Source organism: Mastomys coucha, unplaced genomic scaffold, assembly GCF_008632895.1.
Source record: "Mastomys coucha isolate ucsf_1 unplaced genomic scaffold, UCSF_Mcou_1 pScaffold22, whole genome shotgun sequence".
Classification (NCBI taxonomy): domain Eukaryota; kingdom Metazoa; phylum Chordata; class Mammalia; order Rodentia; family Muridae; genus Mastomys; species Mastomys coucha.
The window spans coordinates 95,238,512-95,263,485 of NW_022196905.1; the positions used below are offsets into that span (position 1 = coordinate 95,238,512).

General features: G+C 40.5%; 1 protein-coding gene across 6 annotated transcripts in view; it reads left to right on the forward strand.

Annotated features, from left to right (window-relative positions):
* The window catches only part of Arhgap24 (Rho GTPase activating protein 24), a 713,998-nt gene that overhangs the window by 675,369 nt on the left and 13,655 nt on the right, over positions 1–24,974 (forward strand). For all 6 annotated transcript variants that reach the window (XM_031337011.1, XM_031337010.1, XM_031337012.1 and 3 more), the window contains 3 exons: positions 14,711–14,843; positions 20,482–20,555; positions 23,442–23,563. In XM_031337011.1, coding sequence (XP_031192871.1) covers positions 14,711–14,843; positions 20,482–20,555; positions 23,442–23,563 — 329 coding nt within the window. The remainder of the gene's footprint in view (positions 1–14,710; positions 14,844–20,481; positions 20,556–23,441; positions 23,564–24,974) is intronic.

The window sequence follows — 24,974 nt, forward strand, 5'->3', positions numbered from 1 at the left end:
CTGAGTGTCTGATGACTGGTGTGGTAGATATATACAGAGAGTAGATTATTAGATTATTAGATTTTGAATTAATTTTACTAAGTAACAGAGGAAAATTTGTAGCAATTTCCATGTTGGTTCCAGCCATTGGCTTTGCCTCATCTTAAAGCTATTACTCAATCTTGACCTCCATATTAGAATTCAAATTATATTAACCTTTTGTTTGAAGAAAATAAGTCACTTGTATGTCTTTTAGAAAGTTTTTTCTTCAGTCTTCAAAAAGTGATAATGGAGATACAGAGTTTGTCAATGTAGTTTAAAATTATTTTAACAAGCCGGGCGGTGGTGGCACACGCCTTTAATCCCAGCACTTGGGAGGCAGAGGCAGGCGGATTTCTGAGTTCAAGGCCAGCCTGGTCTACAGAGTGAGTTCCAGGACAACCAGGGATACACAGAGAAACCCTGTCTCGAAAAAAAAAAAAAGATTTTAACAATAGTATTATATACAAGAATCCACATATCTCTGCCTTAGTCTGGAACTTATTCATAAAGTCACAAGGAGTACCATATTGTGAAATTAAAAAAAATAGCAAAACTTCCAGACATGAAACTATTAAGGATCTCTGAGAGTCCATCATTGCTGATATTTTGTTGAGGAGCCCTGAGAGCCCTTCATCGTTGATTCTTTGTGAATGGTCTTCTTCCTTCACTTTAAAATTTAATAGAAAAATCATCTCTTATCTCACTATCATTATGTGGCAGAAACTTTTACATTCTGAAAGTACAAGCATGCCCCTTTATTCTAACATATTTGAAGACAAAATTTCCGCAGTAGTACTTAGTTAGGGTTTTACCGCAGAGAACAGACACTGTGACCAAGGCAACTCTTAAAAGGACAACATTTAATTGGGACTGGCTTACAGGTTCAGAGGGTCAGTCCATTATCATCAAGGCAGGATCATGGCAGCATCCAGTTAGGCATGGTGCAGGAGGATCTGAGAGTTCTACATCTTCATCTGAAGGCTCACTTCCAGGCAGCTAGGATGAGGATCTTAAAGCCCACACCCACAGTGATACACTTACTCCAACAGGGCCACACCTTCTAATAGTGCCACTCCGTGGGCCAAGCATATCAAACCATCACAAACACCTTCTATAATCAATCACTCCAAAACCCCACACTAGTATGACACAGCTCTGCAGGACAGACAGGAAAAGAGATGCAGACATCTGCGGTGAAGGAAGCATCATTGAGAGTGTGTTCACACCAAGAGTAACAGACATGCTTACCACATCACCCAGCATTCTTCCTGGTCCTGCCGCAGAGCTATTATAAGTGATGATCATTCTCAGCACTGACAGCAGGTACCGGGGTATGGACTCTAATACTGACAAGAGTGCACTTGGTTATATTCCTCCTAAAACTGATTGAACTAAGATTTTTAAAATGAGTTGGGCTTTAAGATTTATTTTTAATTATGTATACACATGTGTATCTGTGTAAGAGAATATGCACACGTGAGTTCAAGTACATGTGAAGTCCAAAAGAACATGGAGTCAAGTTACAGTTAGTTACACGCCATTCAACATGGGCGCTGGAAACAAAAGAACATGGAGTGAAGTTACAGTTAGTTACACGCCATTCAACATGGGCGCTGGAAACCAAACCTGGGCTTCTGCAAAAGCACGATAAGTCACCAATTCCATACAAAAATTTATTATCGATTTTTATAATAGTAACTCTATGTCCCAAGGGATGATTAACGAAACACTGGTTCATTTGATGCAATAAAATATTATGTAGACCTTAAAATTTGAAGGAACGATAATTTTATGCTAGCGTATTTCGTTAAGTTTCTCTTGCTACAACAATGTCTGAGACAACTAGCTTCAAAGGAAGGCTGACCTGGTTCTCACCCTTCAGAGGTGTTGTGTTTGGGCCTTTTCTGTGTATTGTAATGCTAAATACTGCCCCTCCCCCACAGCCCGGTTGCCCCCAGGGACTAGAAAAGCCCCAAGTAGACTTAAGTGAAAGCGATGCTTTGTGACTTTGTCCCCCTCAGGTGACAGTGTTATCCCTCATTGGTGAATAAAGATGCCTACAACTTCCAGCTGGACAGAATTGAGATAGGTAGGATTTGGGGGTTCTTGGGCTTGGAGTCTGAGAACCATGAGGCAGAGTGGAAGAGAGAGACTAGAGAGCAGAAGATGCCATGGGGTAAGAATTTTCAAAACATGGCCCTGAGAGCTGGCCAAGTGGAGTTAACAGCAGCTCAGATAGAATGTAACTCAGGGCTACTGATAGGAAGTAGACATGATAGCGCAGAGGGAAGATATCAGCCCAGCTCTAGTGCTGATTACGGCTTAGTATTAGTATAAAAGGTGTATTGTCTTTTATCCGGGAACCAAATGGTCAAAGACAGGGTAGCCCACCCCCGCCCCGGTTAAGAATAAATACTTTCTAAAATAGTGTCAATCTGTGACAGGTTGGAGGCTCATAAGCCTGAGATAAGAAGCATGTGGTGATGGAGAGGCAGGGTGGAGCACAGCTGTCCATGTATAGCTAAGACAGACAGACAGACAGGCAGACACACAGAGACAGGCAGAGACAGAGAGAAACCGAGAGAAACAGAGAGAGACAGAGAGAGAAAGACAGAGAGAGAGAGAGACAGAGAGACAGAGAGTCAGAGAGAGAGGAGTGAGCTGAGTTTCCTTTCACAGAGGTCCCTTTTACAGGCACACTCCCAATGTTGAGATTTCCCACTTAAACCTACTGTCCAAAGTTTCTACGGCCTCCAAATAATGACAAGCCAGGCATTTGGAGGTGTGTGTCTCCAAGTCCAAAAAAATGCACAAAATAACACATGAAAAAATAAATCAAGATCACGTATTTGACTTAAATCCTTCCTTTGCACAAGGGTTTTATAGATAATTTATAAAACTTTGCAAGTGCCCTTTGAGAGAGATATATTAACTGTGAAGATAAATAAATGATTTAAAAACTCTCAGAGGACAGATTTCAAGACTGTCCATATGCTGTGTCTAGGACAGTCTATGTCATCCTCGATATTCTGAAGATGAGCAGCGGCTACTTAGAGAGCGATAGCCATACCGTACAAGTAGCAACTCGGCTGGAGGAAGACTACGATGTTAGCACTGAATTCCTGAGGAATCTGGCACAGTGGAGCATTCCACCATGGGAAATAAATAACTCCCTCTGCAATGGACTTCATAAGAAAATAATACATTGTATGTCCCTTTCAAATGTTTTATACGGGCTTTACACATATGTGCTGATAATATTCTAGCATGTTCTTGAAAATAATATGGCCATGACGTGAGGGTTAATATTACTCATCACCCTGATGGAGTTTAGAATCACCATGGAAACAAAGCTCTGGCCATGTGGATAATGAGTGAGCCTGCAGATTAGATTAAGGGGAGCAGGAAGAAGACTCACCTAGGTGTGGGTGGAATCATTCCCTGGCCAGGAGACAGCAAGCTGCTTCCTGACAATGAATGTGCCCAGAAAGTGACCCACTGCTTCATGTTCCTGCCCTTTGCCGCCCTGTCCATGGTAGACTACCCTCCAACTGTGAGCCAAAAGGCTACACCCTCCAACTGCTGGCCACAACAAATCCTCCCTCTAGTTTGATGCGTTGTATATTTTCTTGCAGCCAAATACCTAATGCCATGGGCTTTTGTCCATTACTTCTTACTCTAAATACTTGCTAATACGGGAGAGTGGAGCATGTTCTACATAATCTAGGACACACCTGTAAGAATGCATGCTCCCTACACCAAGCGATCTCCAGACTAATTCCTAACTATCAGCTTATAGTGAAAAACTGCACAACCTTGATATACAATACAGTCTTATGCAAAATGTACTTATAGGAAACACATCATGTATAAGCAGACTGAAAAAATATAAGACATGGTTTGTATTGCCAAGAGGATCTGAGTATTGTGAAGTCTTTAGAAGTTTTAGCCAAAATTCTTAAAGCCACACGTGACGTTTGGGGTTCAGTTTTGTTGTACATTTTTGTTCACATGGTACCAATTCTAGATACCATAATGCACCCATTATGCTCACAGTATCCCCAGCCACATGACACACCATGCTGAACTTGGTGTGGGGGAGAGACATGGAAACACTAATGTCTTCAGACTCTCCTTTTGGAGAATGCTTATCAGAGTTATCCTATCTCTAGTTCACATGGTATTAGTTGTGATTTAGTGTAGCTGTGGTACATGAGTGCTTTAATAAATAAAGCCAGATGCCTAAGATGGTCTTGCCAGAGTCATTGATGGCTGATAGAACGGCATGCCTGCTCCTGTATGCTTGTGGCTTCTCCCTTTAGCCAGTGCTGGGATTCTTCTCATGACAGCTTAGGTCTTATGTAAACCACAAGAACCAGGACCATAATTAGACAGAGTACTATCCACTGGCCAGTACTAGACAAAAACACAACAAGGCCTACCCAAATTAAAAAGGAATTGAGGAAAAATTAATTTACCTCTTAATAGAAGCATGGAAATGTAGAATCTATTACCCACAATCACCTTGGGAGACAATGTGAAATATTCATTCATTTACCAGGTATCTCTGGATGCCTTCTGTCTTGGGCATCCATTCTTTTCTGGAGTTTTCATTTCTAGTGTTGGAAGACAATCAACACACAACAAATATGTATATATTTACAATTGGTGATGATATATATGAAAAGTAATGGATGCACCCAACTTTAGAAAGAGGCGAGGAATTCCTAAATCTATGCTCTGGACAGGGAATAACAGGTGTGTGGCCAAATGTGAGGGTGAGCTGCCTTGCTAGGGAAAGAGTCCCACAAGTGCCAGAGGATGTCACTTAGCGTTAGAGATTATTTTCCAGGCTGAGTGTTCTGTCTCATTGACCCTTTAAGTTAACTGGTTGGATCTGGTATTTTCCACATAGAAGTCTTTACAGACTGTGTTAGAGGTGAAGACACTTATCTGGGAACATAAATAGTTTAAAGTTAATCTATACCACTTTTCCCCACTCCCAGAAAATGATAATAGGGTAGAGGTATGTGTACTTGTATGCAGGCTTGTGTTTGAAAACCTTTCTCACAATACATTCAGCAAATAAGAGAACGAGATGAAAACTGCAGAAACGTGCTGGGCAGTGGTGGCACACTCATTTAATCCCAGCACTTGGAGGCAGAGGCAGGTGGATTTCTGAGTTCGAGGCCAGCCTGGTCTACAGAGTGAGTTCCAGGACAGCCAGGGCTACACAGAGAAACCCTGTCTTGAAAAACAAAAAAACAAAACAAAACAAAACAACGACAACAAAAAGAAAGGAAGAAAGAAAGAAAGAAAGAAAGAAAGAAAGACAAAGAAAGAAAGAAAAGAAAAAAAGAAAAGAAAACTGCAGAAACTTAACCTGTGTTCATCAGGTTCTCTAAAGGAACAGTATTGATATAGAAAATATGTATTTAAGGGATTCATTAGACTGGCTTACTGGATGAGGTCCAGGTAGTCTGCAATGGCTGTCTCACACTTAAGAAATTGTGGATCTTGTAGATGTTCAGTCTTTGAGACTGGGTGTCTCAGCAGTCCCAGTCTGACACCAACAGCCTGAAGTATTCCCAGAGAGCTGCCAGCCTTCAGTCTACATTGGAATTCTGAAGAGGTAGGTTGCTTCTAAGTTCAGTGAAGGACTGCCACAGCAACAGAGTAGATGGACTTATCCACAAGACTGAAGACAAGCAGGCAAAGTTCCCGTCTATCCCCTTTTAATTGGGCGTGGTTCTCCCTGCTTCAAATAATCCGACTGCCGATTGCGGAAGCTCTTCCCAGAACAGTACAGGGTTTAGCTGTTTCCAGATTCAGTCAAGTTGATGACCGAAATTCACTATCATGGCAGGACATTAAGTTAATATTTTAAAAAACTAAACAAAGAAATGTCTTCACCTGTTGCTCTAATTATTATTGCTTTTAAAAGAGTTAATAGAATTTAGTTTCCACCTTGGTCAGTAAAGACATATTTCCTAAAAACTGGAAAGAAGGTCTGAAAGTTACTCTTCACCAATAATCTCTACTCATTATACTAAAATGCTATTAAACCCTGACATTTATAGTTTTTCTAAGGGCAGTTAAAACATTAACATTTTGACATGAAATGTTATCAAATTTTAATTTAAATGCAGTTAAAGTTATATTTACCTCAATGTTTTGCATATGATTGAGAATGTCAAAGAATAAAGAAGAGATTAATATTTCAATAATCCAATGATCTCTTGGAACAGCTACCATACAGCTTCAGCAAGCACTTAGACTTACAATTCAGATCACGAGGATGTACACACACACAGTACTGGAGTCATAGTTTTTGAAACCTTGTAGCATGCCACTGTGAACACCATGGTTTGTCACTATGTGATTTTCAAAACATAATCTCAACAACTACACAGCAATTCCTTATTTCAGTAAGGCAGGTTCTCTAGCCCACGCTGTTTCAATGCTGGATGTTCACTGATCCTACACTGGTGATTTCTGTCCTCATGACAGTGCCTCCTGGGCTTATGAAGCTATGAATCTGTTTGGGGTCTGCAAGGTGCTCCTTCACACTCCAGTGAGAAGTGTTTTGTCAAGTAGAGGCTAAAGAGATGTGATTTTTAAAATTTGTTTCTTTTAACAGACACTGAAAACACAGACTGTTTGGATTGAGAGGGGCTAAAAGTGGATGCAACAACTTTTATAAGAACCACATCTTCATTGGTTTGCTTTGCACCTAAAGCTATCTTTGTGATTCTTTTGGTTTCCTTTTGTATGCTGGCATCAAACCCAAGGCATTGAGCATGCTATGTATGCAAGCTCTCTTACCCAGAGCCTCAGTCAAGCTGCTTTTCCAATTCTAAAGTTCAGGTTTGAGACTGTCATTCACATGTGGCATTGTGTTTCTATAGTTGTGATGTATTCCTATGGCCTCCTGGACAAAAATAAATTTTGAGATAGTGTGTCTTCTCACTAACCTGGAAGAATTGATATTTGATGAGTGGCCCCCAGCACTTAAAAACAACAACCAAACAAATAGCTGTCATAGTTTCCCAGCATTCTTGTTTTTCTCTTGCTCCTCAGGAATGATAACAAACCAATACATCACATTCTGTATTAAACTCCCCTACCACTTAAAAGCAACAGAAATAAAGGAGGTGCAAAATAAAATTAGAGGCTTGATGTTTCCAAAGCTCTCCAGATGGTGTCATCTGAGGGTACATTCTGGAAGTGCTGGGAGGTAGGGTCAAGGCTTCGACAGTGTGGGTGTCACCATCCTACCATTAATTGCTCAGCAGTGAAATAGCTGCACACTTGCAAAACTGCTCAAGGCAGGGCAGAGGTTGCCTGCAGCTGGGGGCATTCCACATCTGTCCACAGGTTCAGTAAAGCAGCTGCTGTCCTGGGTGGTAAATGCCAGCCATTTACCCACATACTCTATTCAGATTCCTTCACCTTTACTTCGCTCTCCCCTCTTCAATCTTATTGTTTTTAATTGTTTGTGTGTGTGTGTGTGTGTGTGTGTGTGTGAGAGAGAGAGAGAGAGAGAGAGAGAGAGAGAGAGAGAGAGAGAGAGACTATACCTCAGCAGATATCTTTTAAACTCCAAATCCAAATGTTAGAAGACAGAGCAGAGAGACAATTTTAAGATCAAATCCCCTGGAAAGCAATAGAGAGCTCTTGGCTTCACTTCTCTGAGTTATAAAATATGATCTTAAGAGCCGAGGGCTGTGCAGATGGGGAAGAAGTTTCCGGGTATCATTTTTCACAAAAATAATTCGCAAGTATATATTTAGATTCATACTCCTAATACAAACATTGAGGGGTGCCCAGGACTCTGCATTTTAAATATCTCTTTCAGGTGATTTTTTTCAGGTGTATAATCTTAAAGCCATAACCTGGTAAGTGCTATCTTGAACGTAGGCTGCAAGAGTGATCTTTGACCACAAGCTGCATAATAGTAGGCCTTAGTTTGTTTTAAAGACATGGAAGGAAATTAACATCCCTAGGAACTGTACACTGTTTCTGACTAGGTTAAATGTAAAATATTAGTTATTTTATGAAGTGCAGACCTGCTGTGAAAATACATAATGGGCCTGGATTTGGAAGACAGCATAGAAGGGACACAAAAAGCACATTTCTGTTTTGTTCCCAGGGAAGACTCAAACACTCCAGTTCTGTAGCAAAATCCGCAGTTAGGAAACCTTTGTATCCGAGTGAGAATCAAAGGTCTGGGGATGGGGTTTGACGAGGGAAGTGGAGAAGGTGAGGGTACCTGGAGGGTGTGTGGATAAGGAAAAGGGGTGCAGTCACAATTCTAAAGGGCTTAGGAGGCTAAGAACACTCCCTTGGTTGGCCTACAGCAAGCCCTGAATGTGCACATAGGAAACTGACTGCCTAGTGTCAGCCCTGAAGGGCACCAGTTCCTTGAACCAAGACAGACCAGCCCTCTAATAATCTATTCAGTTCCTGAATAGATGGCTGCTTAGCTCTGATTTCTCTTGGCATGCCTCTCCCTTGTGTCATTTTATGTCACGTCATTTATAGGTACTGTGGTGTGACATTTTATGTCACGTCATTTATAGGTACTGTGGTGTGACATTTTATGTCACGTCATTTATAGGTACTGTGGTGTGACAAGATATTATAAGCATTGACTTTGAGTGTTTGTACATTTTGCTATTCACATAATTTAGTAGTTGCCATGATTTTAGTATTCATTTTATATATATTTTTACTTTGAGATATGTGTGTTGTGTGTGTGGGGGGGGGGCTGCCTATGGAGGTCAGAAGAGCCTGGAGCTGGAGTTACAAGCAGTTGTTGCTTGCTGCCTGATGTGGATGCTGGGAACCAAACTCTGGAAGAGCATCAAGTGCTCTTAACTGATGAGCCAGCTCAATCTCTGATTTTAAACATATTTGTGTTACACCCCTTCTGAGAATATTGCTGTTTTTCTTTAAGCACAATGGATTTTATGCAAACTTTCTGAGTGGGTAGTTTTTGCATCTTTTTTTTTTTCATTGTAACTGGTCCCACTCCCATGGATGTAGAGTCGGTGCACCGACTGGAGGATTGTCTCACTACACCAGTCCTGGCTACAGCTGTTCTAAAGACTTAGCCCTGTACATTTCTGTCTGGTTGATGCTATGGAGATGGGAAAGTGCTACAGTGTGGGACTTCCTCTTTGATGGGACCAGGAGGTGAGAGAATGATGAAACCTAATGCTCCTCCATGCAAGCTGATGTCAGTGTCTTTTCTTGTGACCATGTGGCATTACTTGGATGGGCCCACATCCTGGGAAAACAATCAGATCTCTATGTGATTTGAACATGAGTTATATTATTCAGGGTTCCGTGAAGCCCTCTTATGAACATAGCAAGGTCTGGAAAAATTAATGGACTTTAAGAGGAACCATCCTCTGTGGAAAAACCATGAACAGTTGCTCACTGGATGTGATATGTGGCACAGGTTGTAACTACGCATGTGTCGGGTTTCTTTGTGCTGTGTTCCTTTGCTGTGTGGTCAGTGCCTCTGTGGGCCCATGGCGCCACCAAAAGCTTCACTTCCCTTTAGGTTCATCTTTGCTAAATTGGTTTGCTTCTGCTAATGTCCATCAGGACTGTGAGTAAAAATGCCTGAAGGACTTTTGAGGCTTTGGCCTATTTATCTATTTGTGGTTGCCTACTTATAAGAACATGGCACGGGAGTTCAGGCTTTGGTGACAGATAGCAAAGAAATGAGGTCTGTGCCCACTCTCTATGGTCCACGTTAATGTGATGGCTCCCCACTTGAGGTCTGTGCCCACTCTTTATGGTCCATGTTAATGTGAAGGCTCCCCACTTGAGGTCTGTGCCCACTCTCTATGGTCCACGTTAATGTGAAGGCTCCCCACTTGAGGTCTGTGCCCACTCTCTATGGTCCACGTTAATGTGAAGGCTCCCCACTTGAGGTCTGTGCCCACTCTCTATGGTCCACGTTAATGTGAAGCCTCCCCACTTGAGGTCTGTGCCCACTCTCTATGGTCCACGTTAATGTGAAGGCTCCCCGCTTGCTTCTCAAAGCATCTAATTTCCTCATATATAATGGAAACAAACCTCACAGGATGTTGTGTTCAGTCATTTCAAAACAACACAGGACTGGAACAGGGTCAGTGGCATAACACTTGCCTAGTATCCCCACCCTCAGGAAAACCCACAAAACCAAAACCATACCGAGAGCGGTAACAGGCACTTATTACTGCCATTACAGCCAGCATCTACCTGGTTCCACTGTTTGTAGGACCATGATATGGATAATGATAGATTGGCCAGTTATGTATTGAGAAAATGTCATATATTCATTGCTGTGTGAGGCAGTGTTTTCAAATCCAGGAGAATCTGGTTTCTGTTTTAAAGTCACCAAGGCAATTCCTACAGACAGACATAAGGAACCCATGATGTTTTATGTTCTGAAAGAGTGTGTTTTACGTTCGTAACTCAGATTCCAATTTTTAAATGAAAGTTCATACCATAATACATTTCTAAAATAAATTTATTTAGTCAGATATTTCATGAACTTTAAAGATATTTTATTTTAAAAACAAAATTAAAAGAATTTAGTAAATTTGCATGACCATATATCAGAATATTTTATCACCCTAGTAAAATCTCCTATGCCTCTTTCCTTGCTCTCTCCTGCTCCCCACTATGATTCCTTCTCAGAGCAACAACTAATTAAATTCCTTTCTCTGTTTTCTCTCCTCAGGAAATTTCATATAGCTGTAATTATTTAATATTCTCTTATATCTAGTTTCTTTTATTATCAAATTATTTTTTACTTTTGTCCTTAGTATAGGAAACATCAAATTTTTTTCTTTAAAAATTTCTTTTAAATTGTATATGTGCATGTGTGTGTACATGTGTGAGAGAGAATGTATTATGAGTGTGTGAGTGTGTGTGTGAGTGTGTGTGTGTGTGTGTGTGTGTGTGTGTGTGTGTGTATGTGTGAAGAATATGAGGGTATATGTGGTAGCCCGGAGTAATTGTATCAAAGTCAGTGGTGTGGCACAGCTGATCTTGAGGGGTAACCACTCCCCAGTTTGCAGGTAGAGCCTTCTTGCTGTGCCATTGTGCAGCTCTCCCTTAGAACATCCACCGTGGAAGACGGTTGACTGTTCCTGACTCACCATCCTGACAGATGGAAGACCCACCCTCATGACTTTTCATCTACCCCTAAAGACATCTCCACAGCCCCACCTCCAAATACCTTCATGCTAGGCACCAAAGCATCCCATGTATGACTTTGGGGAGAGGATAGTTCAGGTCATGATGTAGTTCTCTGCCTCACAGCCATTAAACCAAGAGAAGTGAGTCAGAACAAGTTATATTCAGTCTAGTCTGGACTTTCCTGCAAGGGAAAGGCTCCTTAAATTTCTGTGTAGAATTCATGGTGACACTTGTGCAGGTTTGCAACACGTGACATAACTAGATTTGGGTTTCACTGCCAAAGACAGCACCAGCTTTGACATGTAATAAAAAATACATGTGAAAAATGGCAAACTTTTACAAATAGATGCTTGGCTTGGTTTGAAGCCGCCCATTTCCTAGGATTGGCTTCCTGTGTCTTGCTGAACTGGGACAGGGCAAAGCACCTCGACAACATGGTGGCTTAGATAGAGCCACTGGCTGTGTGTGTCACTGCTGGATATCGTCAGTCTTATTGGAGCCTTCTTGGGGGTCTGTTGGATATGGTGCTATTATTTCTTAATTTTGAGGGAATTTTAGGTCCTTCTGTTGTGCTTCTGTGGATGAGTTCATAATACCTGTAATATCATCCTGGGCGGCTACCTTGGGAACTCATCATTTTGGGTTAAACAAGGGATTGATTATATTGCGTTCTGCACATAGTATCTAGACTGAAGAAGTTCCCATGTCTAATTCTGAGGCTTAAACCTTACAAGGTTTTGTCTGTGTAGGATTTAACTTGTAATTATGGTGGCATTTGAATATATGAATGTGTGTGTGTGTGTGTGTGTGGTTGCATGCATATTCAGATGTCTTAGGAAAAAAAGACTAGGGTTAGAGGCTGAGCAAAATGGATTCCTATTGTATCTATGTTCCTATGACTAACAGTTCTATACTGTGCATAGAACATAAACAGGGCAAGGAGTATCCAGGAAGTCTAGAGAGCATCCTTAAAATCACACACCTGCCACACCAGTTAGAATGTACAGAGAGTGTTATGAGGAAGAGCATAAGGAGGCGTGGTAAGAAGTGTTGGTGATGCCCAGTTGGAGACGGAAGCCCACAGGGGACAAAAGGATCTGTGTTACTGATCTCTGTTCTTTCTAGCAAGCAGCATGAGGCAGTGTACACTGCTCATTCAGTAACCATTCAGGGAGGGAATGACCCCATGATGAATGAAAGATGACCCACAAGAATATATGAAAGTTCAGTCACAGAAAGTCTGAGGGAGTGAGCTCTTGTAGTACTTCATGCAGTAAGATCAGACAGGGAAGCGAAACCCACATAGGACTGTGGATATGAGACACATGTCTGGTCAGCCATGGAGGCTGTTACACAGCTTCTCCTGTTCTGATAGCTATCAGTGCCAGAGGAGAAGTCCAAATCAAGGATGGTCAAAAGATGCAGAAGCCTTCGGGTCTACAAAATGTCTGGAGTCTAAGAAGGCCATACAACAGTCATGCACTTTAAGGTTTAGGCTTTACACGAGAAGCTTAACAACCTGCCACCAACTGAATGAAGAGCAAGTATACTTGATCATTTTTGTCTTAATCATTCCTTATAACGAGTGCTGTGCATATGTTCCATAATACTAGACAGTTAACTGTAAGCTCACTCAGAGAAGGCATGAAATATTGGTCCCGCTCCACTCCAGCCTCCTTACTCATGGCTCAAATGTGTCTACTTCCTGGGACATCCATAGCTCTGGAACTGTACAGTCTGCGGGTAGAACCATCTGCAGCTCTTAATCCTTTACAGGCCATCTCCTGAATCTTACTTTGCACCTGCGCCATCTACTGTTCAAACATTCTCAATGCTGCTACTTACAGAAAGGGTAAAAACTTTTCTTGAAATGATTGCTTCCAGCTCCGTCTATTTACTTGTGTTCTTCATAATTGCATGTTTCTTAACAGATGAAAACTATCTAATTGTGTAAATATAGCACATCCGCCTCATCCATTCCCGAGTTGATCATTCAGACTGTTTGCATTCCCTAGGTATTGTGAGTAGGACAGCAAGAACTCAGCTGAGCAACTATTTCTGTGGTGTGATAGTCCTCTGGATATATCCTTTAGAGTGGTATTGCTGGATCACGCAGTAAATCTCTTTCTAGAAGATTTGTGAAGATCCTCCACACTGATTTCTGTAGTGTCTGTACCAGTTTGCATTCCCTCTAGCAGTGAATAAGTGGGTCCTCTCCCAGCATCCTTATCAGCGTTTGTCGTCATTTTTTATTATCTTGGTGAATCTGATTGGGGTATCTGCTGTGTATCTGCATATGATGAGCAGGCTAGAATAATGCCTCTTGCTTAAGCCCCTAAGTCTTTGATATAAAACACAATATGGAGTAGACAGGCAGTAAGGATGAAATCAACTCAAGGGTTAAAAACTGAGACCCTGGTGGCCCATTGTCCTGTCTCCTATGGTGTTGTAAAGACTCAACATACACACCGTCTTCAGAATAAGAGCATGTTCACTAGATAGGACATCCTAGTGCCCGTGTTCTGTTTTCTCCAGTGGAGTCGACCAGGGGGTTGGCCTTTGCCACAGCCTGAGAGTGAGCTGCAATCTCTTGCATCCTTCAGAATCCCTGATGGCTTGTTTCCCCTCCTCCTGGATCACAGAGATGAAGTAACTTTCAAAATTACTTCCTTCTCCTTCCTCCTTTATATAGATGCATATATAAATATTACATCATTACATTGTACATTACACTGATGTATGTACCAAACAAACATCAGTCTTGTCTCCATTGCCATCTGTCTGCATGGAATAATGGGAAACATGAGACACAAACAACAAAATGTATGTGAATGTTCCTTCAGATCATCCTGCCACTGGTATCCAGCCGAAGATAAATTATGAAAGTCATGTAAAGGTCATATTAAATGTTCATAGCATTTCCCTTCCTAGGGGCTCTGAGAACCCACAAGTATTTTATAATACAGACAAACAATTATGCAGAATCAATTACGTTCAAAATAAGCTGTGCTTAAAAAGGTAGTTAGTGCATGCTAAGCTTCAGGTTTCTGCTGCCAATGGTCTGTCTTCCCAAAAATAAGTTCAGCCTTCTGAAAGATGAAGCGAGACAACAGAAATAATGTCTGCATCTATACTTACACACACTTGATGTTTTATGTAAGTTGTGTACCTTTTGTTCACAATCTGATGTATTTGTATTGTTTTCCAAAATTGGTGCATTTTTCTTGTCAGCTATACATTCGAAAAATGCCCGATCTTTTAAATGTCTTCAAAACAAACTGAAGGTTTGGTGTCCTTCAGTGTCCCTCTACTGGCTCCTGTGGTGGCCTCTACTGGGTATCATGGAGGTGTGTGCTTCCTGAAAAGTGGATAAGCTGATTCAGTTGCCAACTTTGACGCAATTCTCTTAGATTGACTATGGTAAAAAGAATAAATAGAATCATGAGAACTCGTGCCCAGAGAATGTCTCTGAACTTCTGTCCCACAGCAACACGGACGTCCACACTGTGGCTTCCCTGCTGAAACTGTATCTCCGAGAACTTCCAGAGCCCGTCGTTCCTTACGCAAAGTATGAAGACTTTCTGTCCTGTGCCACGCTGCTCAGCAAGGAGGAAGAAGCGGTAAGTGGATACCGCAGCTGCACAAACACGTGACTAGAGCTGTGGGTGGGGCTCATTGTCCAGTTCGAAAGCTTCCTTTCCCCATCGTCAAACTGGTTTATCTTGTGCTATGTGCTGACATCAATCGGATCTTCATGTACAGTCACACTCCTGAGTTTGACCCTTTCTAATTAAAGATGAAGATACAGTTGGATGAATACACTCTTCTTCCCATGCCCTAATGGCTTTTGGCACCACTGCCTCAGGCCTTGTCATCTGGGGAAGGACTCATGCCTGTTTCCTAGGTACCCCATCTTCCCATAAATGACATAAAAGATAGCCCCATGTACCAACTGGTGCCTCTGCTTGTTTTGCTAAAACAATTTTTTGAGAACTTGAGATACCACTCAACTGAAATACATATTTCATTATCTTTTAGTAAATTCTCTGAGTTGTGCAAGCATGACCAAAATCTAGCATTAGAGTACTAACATTTTTATTATCCCGTAACAAGCCTCATCCCTTCTTATTTTCCCATTTCTCCTCCTGGCACTTGCGACTTCTGATCTATTTTCTTACCACAGAGACTTACCCATTCTACACTGCTCATCTCACTGTTCAGTATGATCTTTGGTTTGTGATTCCATCTTCCCTCTGCCCCTTAGTTCATTTATGCACAACACACATCAGTATTTCATTTCCTATAATTCCAAATTACACTCCATTTCATCCATTCACCAGGCAAGGAAGGCTCATTTACTTCTGTGATCTGGTTATTGGATGAGGCCCCTGTGAATGCACCATGTACCCACTGAGTTTACACTGACATGGATCTTGTTTGTGTATTTGAAAAGTAGAATTGCTGGGCTAGTAAACTCTATATTAGAAGCCCATGTGATGTTCAAATCTGACCAGCAGATAGTGCTGTTCCCAGGTTTCCTTCAGGCCTGACATTTATGTACCACGGGCTCTGCTGCACAAGAGGTCACTGAGCATGGCCCTGACTGTCTTCTTATCTGTTGCATCACTATTTTTGTGTTTTCTTTGGAGAACTATCTAGTCACAACACATTACATTTTACTTGTATTCCAAACATCCTAATCCCCAAAGGGCTTGGTTCCACGGTTCCCTGAGGAGAGGTAAGTCTGTGTTATTTTTATCTTTTACATAAAATTTTGTATTGCTTGTATAGCCTGTGCACAATGTATATTTAAGGTCAGCTCTAGATACATATAGAAACCAGTACAATACAGAAGTTCACAGTTAGTAATTTGAGGGCTGTTTAGGTAATGTTCAATACAGACATAGCTTTTTTTTATCAAGTTTTATTGCATTATGATGAGAAAAGATACATAATTTCCATTTATCTGAATTTGCTTTTTAATTGATTTAAGTTTTATTGCATTATGATGAGAAAAGATACATAATTTCAGTTTATCTGAATTTGTTAACATTTAAAAACATATTTTAAGTAGATAGAATTATACTACATTCTTCTTTCCCTTTTGTACCCCAACTCCTCCCAGAGACACTCCTTCAATACCTGAAATACCTTTGTTTTTTTAATTTTGTCATATTCTTTAAAATTTATAAAATATTGTAACAATAAAAATGAGTACTATAAAAGTTGTTTGATATTAAACAGTCTTATGTAGATGCTTGTCTTCGACAATACTGAAAATACATACATTTTTCTCAATAGAAATTTTAAATAACTCCAAACATATTACCTGTATATTTTAAAATAATGCATCACTACTAGTTTTTTTTTTTTAAAAAAATGAATATAAGTAGATAAAGTCTTTTTGTTTATTTGTTTTGTTTTTAGTAGAGTTTAAAATCTTGGCTCTTACTGTGGTACAAGCCCAAAATAAGAACAATTTTTAGACATTGGAGTTCATTGTAGTAAGGCTATATTTCAATGACCCTCACACCACCAAAGGATTTTACCTCTATAATAGCTAAGCTAAGAGTTGATAGTTCTGCTGCACCAAGGAATGAATTATAGGCATGATTTTTGGATACAGATTTCCTGTTATGGTCAAAGCTATTTGACTGGAGTGATTGTCTTCATTCTCACCCCTCAGAGAACAGGTTACATTCATTAAAGAAATGGTGCATATATTAAGATGGTCTATCCGTGAAGTCATTCACCAATTGTTTCAATGAACAATGATTCTGCTTGGAGGGTGGCACAGACATTAGGTGAGGGTAAGAATCTGGTTCATTGGCTGTGATGATTTTGAAAAGCATTCATCTCAAAGAAGGAGTAACTTATAAAGTCCTCCTCTTCAATACTGATACAATAGTTACAAACATCAAGCAAACCATTCAGTCTCACTCTTTGTTATTCTCTTATGAGCTACCTCCCAAGTTAATTGGTTATGATTCTTTTGACTGTATGAATAATTTTGAAATATGTAAGCTGTTCTGAAAACCACAGTATAGTGTAAAAATATCAAATAAACAATCCTACTAATAGAGAGGCTGAGATAGGTTTCAAGATCATTATGTAGTACCCGGCAAGGCACTGTCAGGCACAAACAAGCAGAAAGTGTATATGGATTGTACAATATTGGACCTATTTCTCCAGTTACCAAATTAGAGACCACCAGATGATAGCCAACAAATTTCCAATTTCTCATACTTTTGAATTTGAATTGATTAGGATAAGTTGGTAATATTAATTTTCATATTAAGAGATATTAAGAAAAAGTAATTGTTACTTCCTGTTATTTTTGTTGTTAAAAGTGGAATTAGGTTTTTGTGGGTTTGTTGAAAGGTTACTTTCTAGCTTCTTCTAGGGTGTAGTTTTGCTCCTTATGTTGGTGTTTTCCTTCTATTATCCTTTAGATTTGTGGAAAGATATTGTGTAAATTTGGTTTTGTCATGGAATATCTTGGTTTCTCCATCTATGGTAATTGAGAGTTTTCTGGATATAGTAGCCTAGGCTGGCATTTGTGTTCTCTTAAGGACATCTGCCCAGGATCTTCTAGCTTTCATAGTCTCTGGTGAGAAGTCTGGTGTAATTCTGATAGGTCTGCCTTTATGTGTTACTTGACCTTTTTCCTTCCCTGCTTTTAATATTTTCTTTGTTTTGTGCATTTGGAGTTTTGATAATTATATGACAGGAGGAATTTCTTTTCTGGTCCAGTCTATTTGGAGTTCTATGGGCTTCTTGTATGTTCATGGGCATTTCTTTCTTTAGGTTAGGGGAGTTTTCTTCTAAAATTTTGTTGAAGAGATTTACTGGCCCTTTAAGTTGGGAGTCTTCACTCTCTTTATACCTACTATCCTTAGGTTTGGTCTTCTCATTATATCCTGGATTTCCTGGAATTTTGGGGTTAGGAGCTTTTTGCTTTTTGCATTTTCTTTGACTGTTGTGTCAATGTTTTCTATAATGTCTTTTGCCCCTGAGATTCTCTCTTCTACCTCTTGTATTCTGTTGGTGATTCTGTCTATGACTCCTGATTTCTTTCCTAGGTTTTGTATCTCCAGGGTTGTCTCCTTTTGTGATTTCTTTATTGTTTCTATTTCCATTTTTAGATTCTGGATGGTTTTGTTCATTTCCTTCACCTGTTTGATTGTGTTTTCCTGTAGTTCTTTAAGGGATTTTTGTGTTTCCTCTTTAAGGGCTTCTAGTTATTTACCTGCGTTCTCCTGTATTTTTTTTAAGGGAGTTATTTATGTCCTTCTTAATGTCCTCTATCATTATCATGAGAAGTGATTTTAGATCTGAATCTTGCTTTTCCAGTGTGATGTTATGTCCAGGACTTGCTATAGTGGGAGAATTGGGTTCTGATCATTCCTAGTAATCTTGGTTTCTGTTGCTTATTTTCTTATGCTTGCCTCCCACCATCTGGTTGTCTCTAGTGCTACCTGCCCTGGCTATATCTGATTGGAGCCTGTCCTTCCTGTGATCCTGGTTGTGTCAGAACTCCTCAGAGTCAAGCTGTCTCTATGATGCTGTGATTCTGGGGATCCTGTGATCCTGTGATCCTGGGCCCATTAGAGCTCCTGGAAGTAGAGCTTCCTCTGGGTATAATGGGACTTGCTCAGGAGTTTGCACCCAAGGTCTGCTCAGGGCACTGGCCCAGACAGACTGGAAGGAACCCTTGCCACTGTAGTGGCGGAATTCCTGTGTGCCTGGGTCCCACCAGTCCCTATTACTCCCGGTGTTGGGACAGATGTTTTGTCCTCCTCACCTCTGATCCTATGATCCTGGGCGTGTTAGAATGCCTGGGAGTGGAGCTTTCTCTGGCTGTTATAGGACTGTCTCTGGTCCTATTATTCTGGGCCCAGACATAGCTTTTTGTAGTAGTTTTAATCTATAGTTGGTTGAATCTTCAGGTCTGGAAGGCAACTATAATTGTCTTATTATTGTTGAGCTGAAAGTACAGTTTAAATACAAATCATTTGCAAATAATTTCTTCCAGTCCATATACTACCTCTTCACTTTCCAGATGCTGTATTTTATCAAAAAAAAAATTCTTTCAGCAATTGTTTTATAGTTTCAGTGGAATCTCACTGACCCGTTTTTATGGGTCTTACTTCTTCTGCCATTGAAGAAGCTTTTGTTTCTGGAAGAGCATATGAATTTGATCTACATTTAGTCCCAAGCTTTGCCTCAATGCTCGGGTTGAGCTCTGCAGGCTGTTAGGAGTCCATTCTTGTCTATGACGTGAGGAAGGAGCAACTCATTCTTCTGCACATGGACATCCAATCTTCTCAGCCATGTTGCTTGGAAAATGTGGCTTTCTTGCTGCCTGTTTTCATAAATGCTGTTTTGTTTTGTGAGTTATAATAGCATCATTGGAACTTCCTTTGTACTACAAGAGAATACTTGTGTAGTTGTGACATAGGCCATCTGTATAGTGAAACCTAAAATATACCTCACCATGTAAAGGAAGAATAAGTCAGATCCCATTATCAACTGACCTTTTCATGCCCTTTATATGTTATATGTTTGACACTTAACAAGTATCAAAATCAAAGAAATTATTCTTTGTGAAAATTCCTCAAATCAGCTCTCCCAACTTTTCCCTCCCTGAATGATGTAATGTAGACAAGTCCAGTGCAGAGAGGTATTTGCCGACAGGTGCACATCTCTCTTCCGGACATGTTCAATTGTGAAGGATGGTCACTATATCAATACTATTTTTTTTTTGCAGATAACTTTATTGCAAATTAAGCTATTGTCTGTTTTCAAGTCAACTAAAAACGAAGTTTTTAAGGTTCAAATAGCTTCACTTTAAAAACTGTTTCCAAAATAGTAGCTTCAGATTATACAACAATAGTAGCTTCAGATTATACAACAGCTCTGAGGACTGTGTCTCTAGGCAGCTGGCTTATTGTACAGGGACCACATGGCACTTCTGAATGATATGATCTGTTGGGCCACTGTCTTTTTCTAAAATGTCATCATTTGATTTGTGACTGGATTTATAGAACTACTTAAAGTATCTATGCATCCTTGGAAATATTTCCAAACTGCTCATGGTGATAAAGGAACATTCTTAGGGCAGGATCGCTCACTGACAGTATATTGAAATAACTGTAGCAGCAGCAGCAGCAGAACCCAAGTCACTATTTCCTACTCGCTCTAATTCTAAGACTAACACATATAACATGTATTCCATCTCTTCTTGTTTGTGCTCAGGGTGTTAAGGAGCTAATGAAACAAGTGAAGAGTTTGCCAGTGGTTAACTACAACCTCCTGAAGTACATTTGCAGGTAAGAGTTTTTCCAAACACAAAGCTAAACCAGACTGCATTATATTTAGCTTGATGGTAATTTACACGTGGTAATGAATTAAGCCACCTGAGCTATGTTGTGGTTGTGATCCCACAGAAAATTATTAAGTTTGACAAGATTATCTCAGAGTTCATAAGCACTAAAAATGCCTGATTTTATGACTTGGTGTTTTTAAAATGTCCCCTCCTTCCACACATTACAAATATATTGCTCTAAGCAGTCAAACTTTCATCAAAGTTGTTGAGGGAACATTCCTAAGAGTCACATGTGGGCCTCAGGCTGAGGAATCCAGCTTGGGAATGTGGATTCTATCAGGGACGACTTTCTTCTGTACCTTTATGCAATTTCTCTACCTTTTGGGAGTAAAACGCACTGGTGAAAACAGATACTCCTCACAGAGACTCTGAGGTTTAGGATCCTGGGCACTGTGGCATTCACAGAAGACTTAAGCAAGAGTTTCCAAACCTCTGTCACATCCCTCTGTTGAGATTGCTGGATTTGAAAACAGGTAGGACCTTCAACCTCACACCTTCCAAAAGCAGGGGATGTTTTAGTCAACACATTTAAAAACACAGAAAGCGTTCATCCAAGAATTTTGAATCCATTCCAGTTATTGTGTTAGGCAAGGGAAGAAGGACTATGTCTTCCTTAAGGAAAATAGTCTAATAGAGGCTAGTTTGAGACCACCACAAGTCTCTTTACACAATAAAAATTCTTCCCCTCAAACACTTAGGCAGATTTTTTTAAGCTTTGTTTTTCTAAATCCTTTTTTTTCTGTTCCTGTTTTTTATTATATATTTTCTTTATTTACATTTCAAATGTTATCCCATTTTCTGGTTTCCCCTCCAGAAACCCCAGGTCCAATCCCCCTCCCCCTGCTCATCAACCCACCCACTACTGCTTCCCTGTCCTGACATTCCCCTACACTAGGCATCAAGCCTTCTCAGGACCAAGGGATTCTTTTCCCATTGATATCCAACAAGGCCATCTTCTGCTACATATGCAGCTGGAGCCATGGGTCCCTCCATGTGTACTCTTTGGTTGGTGGTTTAGTCCCTGGGAGCTCTGGGGATACTGATTGGTTCATATTGTTGTTCCTCCTATGGGGCTGCAAACTCCTTCAGCTCCTTTGGTCCTGTCTCTAGCTCCTCCATTGGGGACCTTGGGCTCAGTGCAGTGGTTGGCTGAGAGCATCCACCTCTGTATTTATCAGGCACTTCCAGAATCTCTCAGGAGACAGGCTCCTGTCAACACTTGTTGGCATCCACAATAGTGTATGGGTTTAGTGACTGTATATGGGATGGATCCCCAGGTGGGACAGTCTCTGGATGGTCTTTCCTTCAGTCTCTCCTGCACCTTTGTACTTGTGAATGCCTTCTATGTATATGTAGTAAGTGTCTGCCTGGTGACAACAGAAACCAGAAGACAATGGATAGCCTGGGGCTGGAAGAGTTGTGACCCAATGCGGATGCTCAAAACAGAACAGTTTCCTACTAAACTTGCCCTAAGAGTGTATTATTTCATGATATTTATTCTTTAACACATAATAAATTGAGATATATGTGCTTGCAGTTTTTCATCAATAGAAGTGACATGTTATTTCTCGTAACATTTGAACTTAGGCTTTAATAGACTATAAATAGGAGCTCATAAATTTCCCATGAAGACAGTGATTTCTCTTGTGTGGAAGCATGGATTGGTTTCTCTTGTGTGGAAGCATGGATTGGTTTCTCTTGTGTGGAAGCATGGATTGGTTTCTCTTGTGTGGAAGCATGGATTTTACCAGATGACCTTGTGTGCCATTCTCTCTCTGAATGTATATATAAACTTAATATCCAGAGCCTTGGCAGCATGCTAGTCATCCTTTTATTTCTGTAACGAAATATCCAAGCTAATCAACTTTCAAGAACAGAAGACTGATTAGTGTCCATTCCAAAGTACCAGAGGGCCAGTCTATTTGTGCTTAGTCCTGTCACTCTGAGTCTATGGTGAGGCAGGATAACAAGGAAAGAATGTGTGTAAAACCATTTGCTTAGTGGTCAGGGCTGTTTTAAAGAGTCAAGTACCTTTTATTGGAAGGCCATGTGCTGCCATGTTTATTGCTTTTCAAATCACCATGTTTTTTTTTCAGTTAGTACAATGCCCAGGGGCTTTATTGTTTCCTCACAAATGTCTTTGAAATCAGCTTCAGCTCTAGTTGTTCAGAGGACAAGGACTGAGGATTTTCTAGGTTTTTTGCCTTCCTTTTACAATATCTGTGTATCTATGTATCTCTCTGTCTCTCTCTGTCTCTCTGTCTCTCTGTCTCTGTCTCTCTGTCTGTCTCTGTCTCTGTCTCTGTCTCTCTCTCTCTCTCTCTCTCTCTCTCTCTGTCTCTCTCTCTCTCTGTCTCTCTGTCTCTCTCTGTCTCTCTCTCCACTGTTGTCCACTAGGGGCAACATCTAGTCTCAATATCTCCTTCAAGGACACTTCCCTGATGACTGTAACTAGGTTTCCTCTTTGAAGGTTCACAGCAGTGTATCACGTGAAGCTTTGAGGGATATTCATGGAAACCACAACAGACTGGACCACATACTCTTGAATATCAAAATCTACAATAGCATCCAAACTCACTTAACTGACAGTGGAGACAAAGCTCCAGCAGGCTGGAGCAGGTCTTTGATGCAGTCCCAGCAGCCTGATGCTTCATCAATCATTTGCACTGTAATTTCTGTACATTCCAGTGAGAGACATTTGAATTTCCATATAATTTTGTCTTCATAGTTATCGTTGAACATATTTCAGTTCATATGCTTCCCAATGATCCATCTTATTCCACTAAGAAATGGATTCTCACTGTTTCAATCATAATCTTGCTACCATCAGGTTCCTGGATGAAGTGCAGTCCTATTCAGGAGTTAACAAGATGAGCGCTCAGAACTTGGCAACTGTCTTTGGTCCTAACATCCTGCGCCCAAAGGTGGAAGATCCTTTGACCATCATGGAGGGTAAGTGGATGATTACATTGTATCATCACCAGGAAAAGAATCAGTTGCCTCTGTTCTTAAATGAGAATGTATTCTCATTTCAGCAAACTGAGAAAAGAAGTAAAATCATAGTTTTTCCATAATTTACTGATTATTCTTTAACTGCAAAATATCTTCTTTTGAGATAAGAGAGTTTTCTTTATATTGCTCAACATAAAATTGGAAAATGATTCCACATTAGTGTAAACATAATTAGGGGGGGTCTACACCCTTTTAATTCCCAAGTAATGACAGGGTGTTTCTATGCCAGCTAGAGCCTGGTTTAGCTACTTAATATATGACAGAGACCTAATAAATTTACTTATTTTTGTTTTGTTTTTTTGAGACAGGGTTTCTCTGTGTAGCCCTGGCTGTCCTGGAACTCACTCTGTAGACCAGGCTGGCCTCAAACTCAGAAATCCATCTGCCTCAGCCTCCCAAGTGTTGGGATTAAAGGCATGCGCCACCACTGCCTGGCAAATTTATTAACAAGCTGTGGCTAATATGCTAGGCAGACACTCATCTATTCTAACCCTTATGTCTGCCTATTTCACAGCCATGTGGTCCTTTACCTGCCGTCTGAGTCTTGCTCTGGCTCATTCTGCTCCATGTGTATTCTCATGGTGACTTCCCTGAGAATGTCTCATGATGTATCCTCCGGGTCCTCTTCTTCTCTTCCTTCCTTCTCTCATGACTTTTGCTTTGGAGCGTCTGACTGGAATGAAAAGTCCCTCCCTATTCTCTTCTACCTAGCTATATGCTGAATCAGTTCTTTATTAACCAATCAGACGTGATAAAAAAGGAATGACGCATCATTGAGACAGGAGATGCTCCAGATCACAATGCCAGCGTCCAAACTGTGACCAGATATCTGTGCAGAGCAGTCAGCATCTGAGTACACAGTACACAGAACCATCCCCCAACACATTAGCCCTCAGTCACAAAGACATTTGCACAGATCAGTAGATCCTCTGACAATTAGGAGACAGAAGAACTGGAAAAGTGTTCCTTTGCAGGCCAGTGCAATAGCCAGAAGAATTCAAACTGCTATTTTCACTTAATAAGTGCCTATTAGTTTAGAGAGGTTTAATGGTTTCAAGTGGCCAATAAATTTATTTTTTTTTGCATTTTTTAATTTATTAGATATTTTCTTTATTTACATGTAAATTTCTCCTTTCCCAGTTTCCCCTCCAAAAAACAAACAAACAAACAAAAACAACAAGAACAAACCCCTGTTACCTCCCTCCTCCCCATGCCTGCCACCCCTCCCTCTCTCATTTATTGGCCTTGGCATTCCCCTACACTGGGGCACAGAACCTTCACAGGGTCCTCTCCTCCTATTGATGATCAAATTTGCAAACCTCTACTATACACGTGCTGCCAGAACAATCAG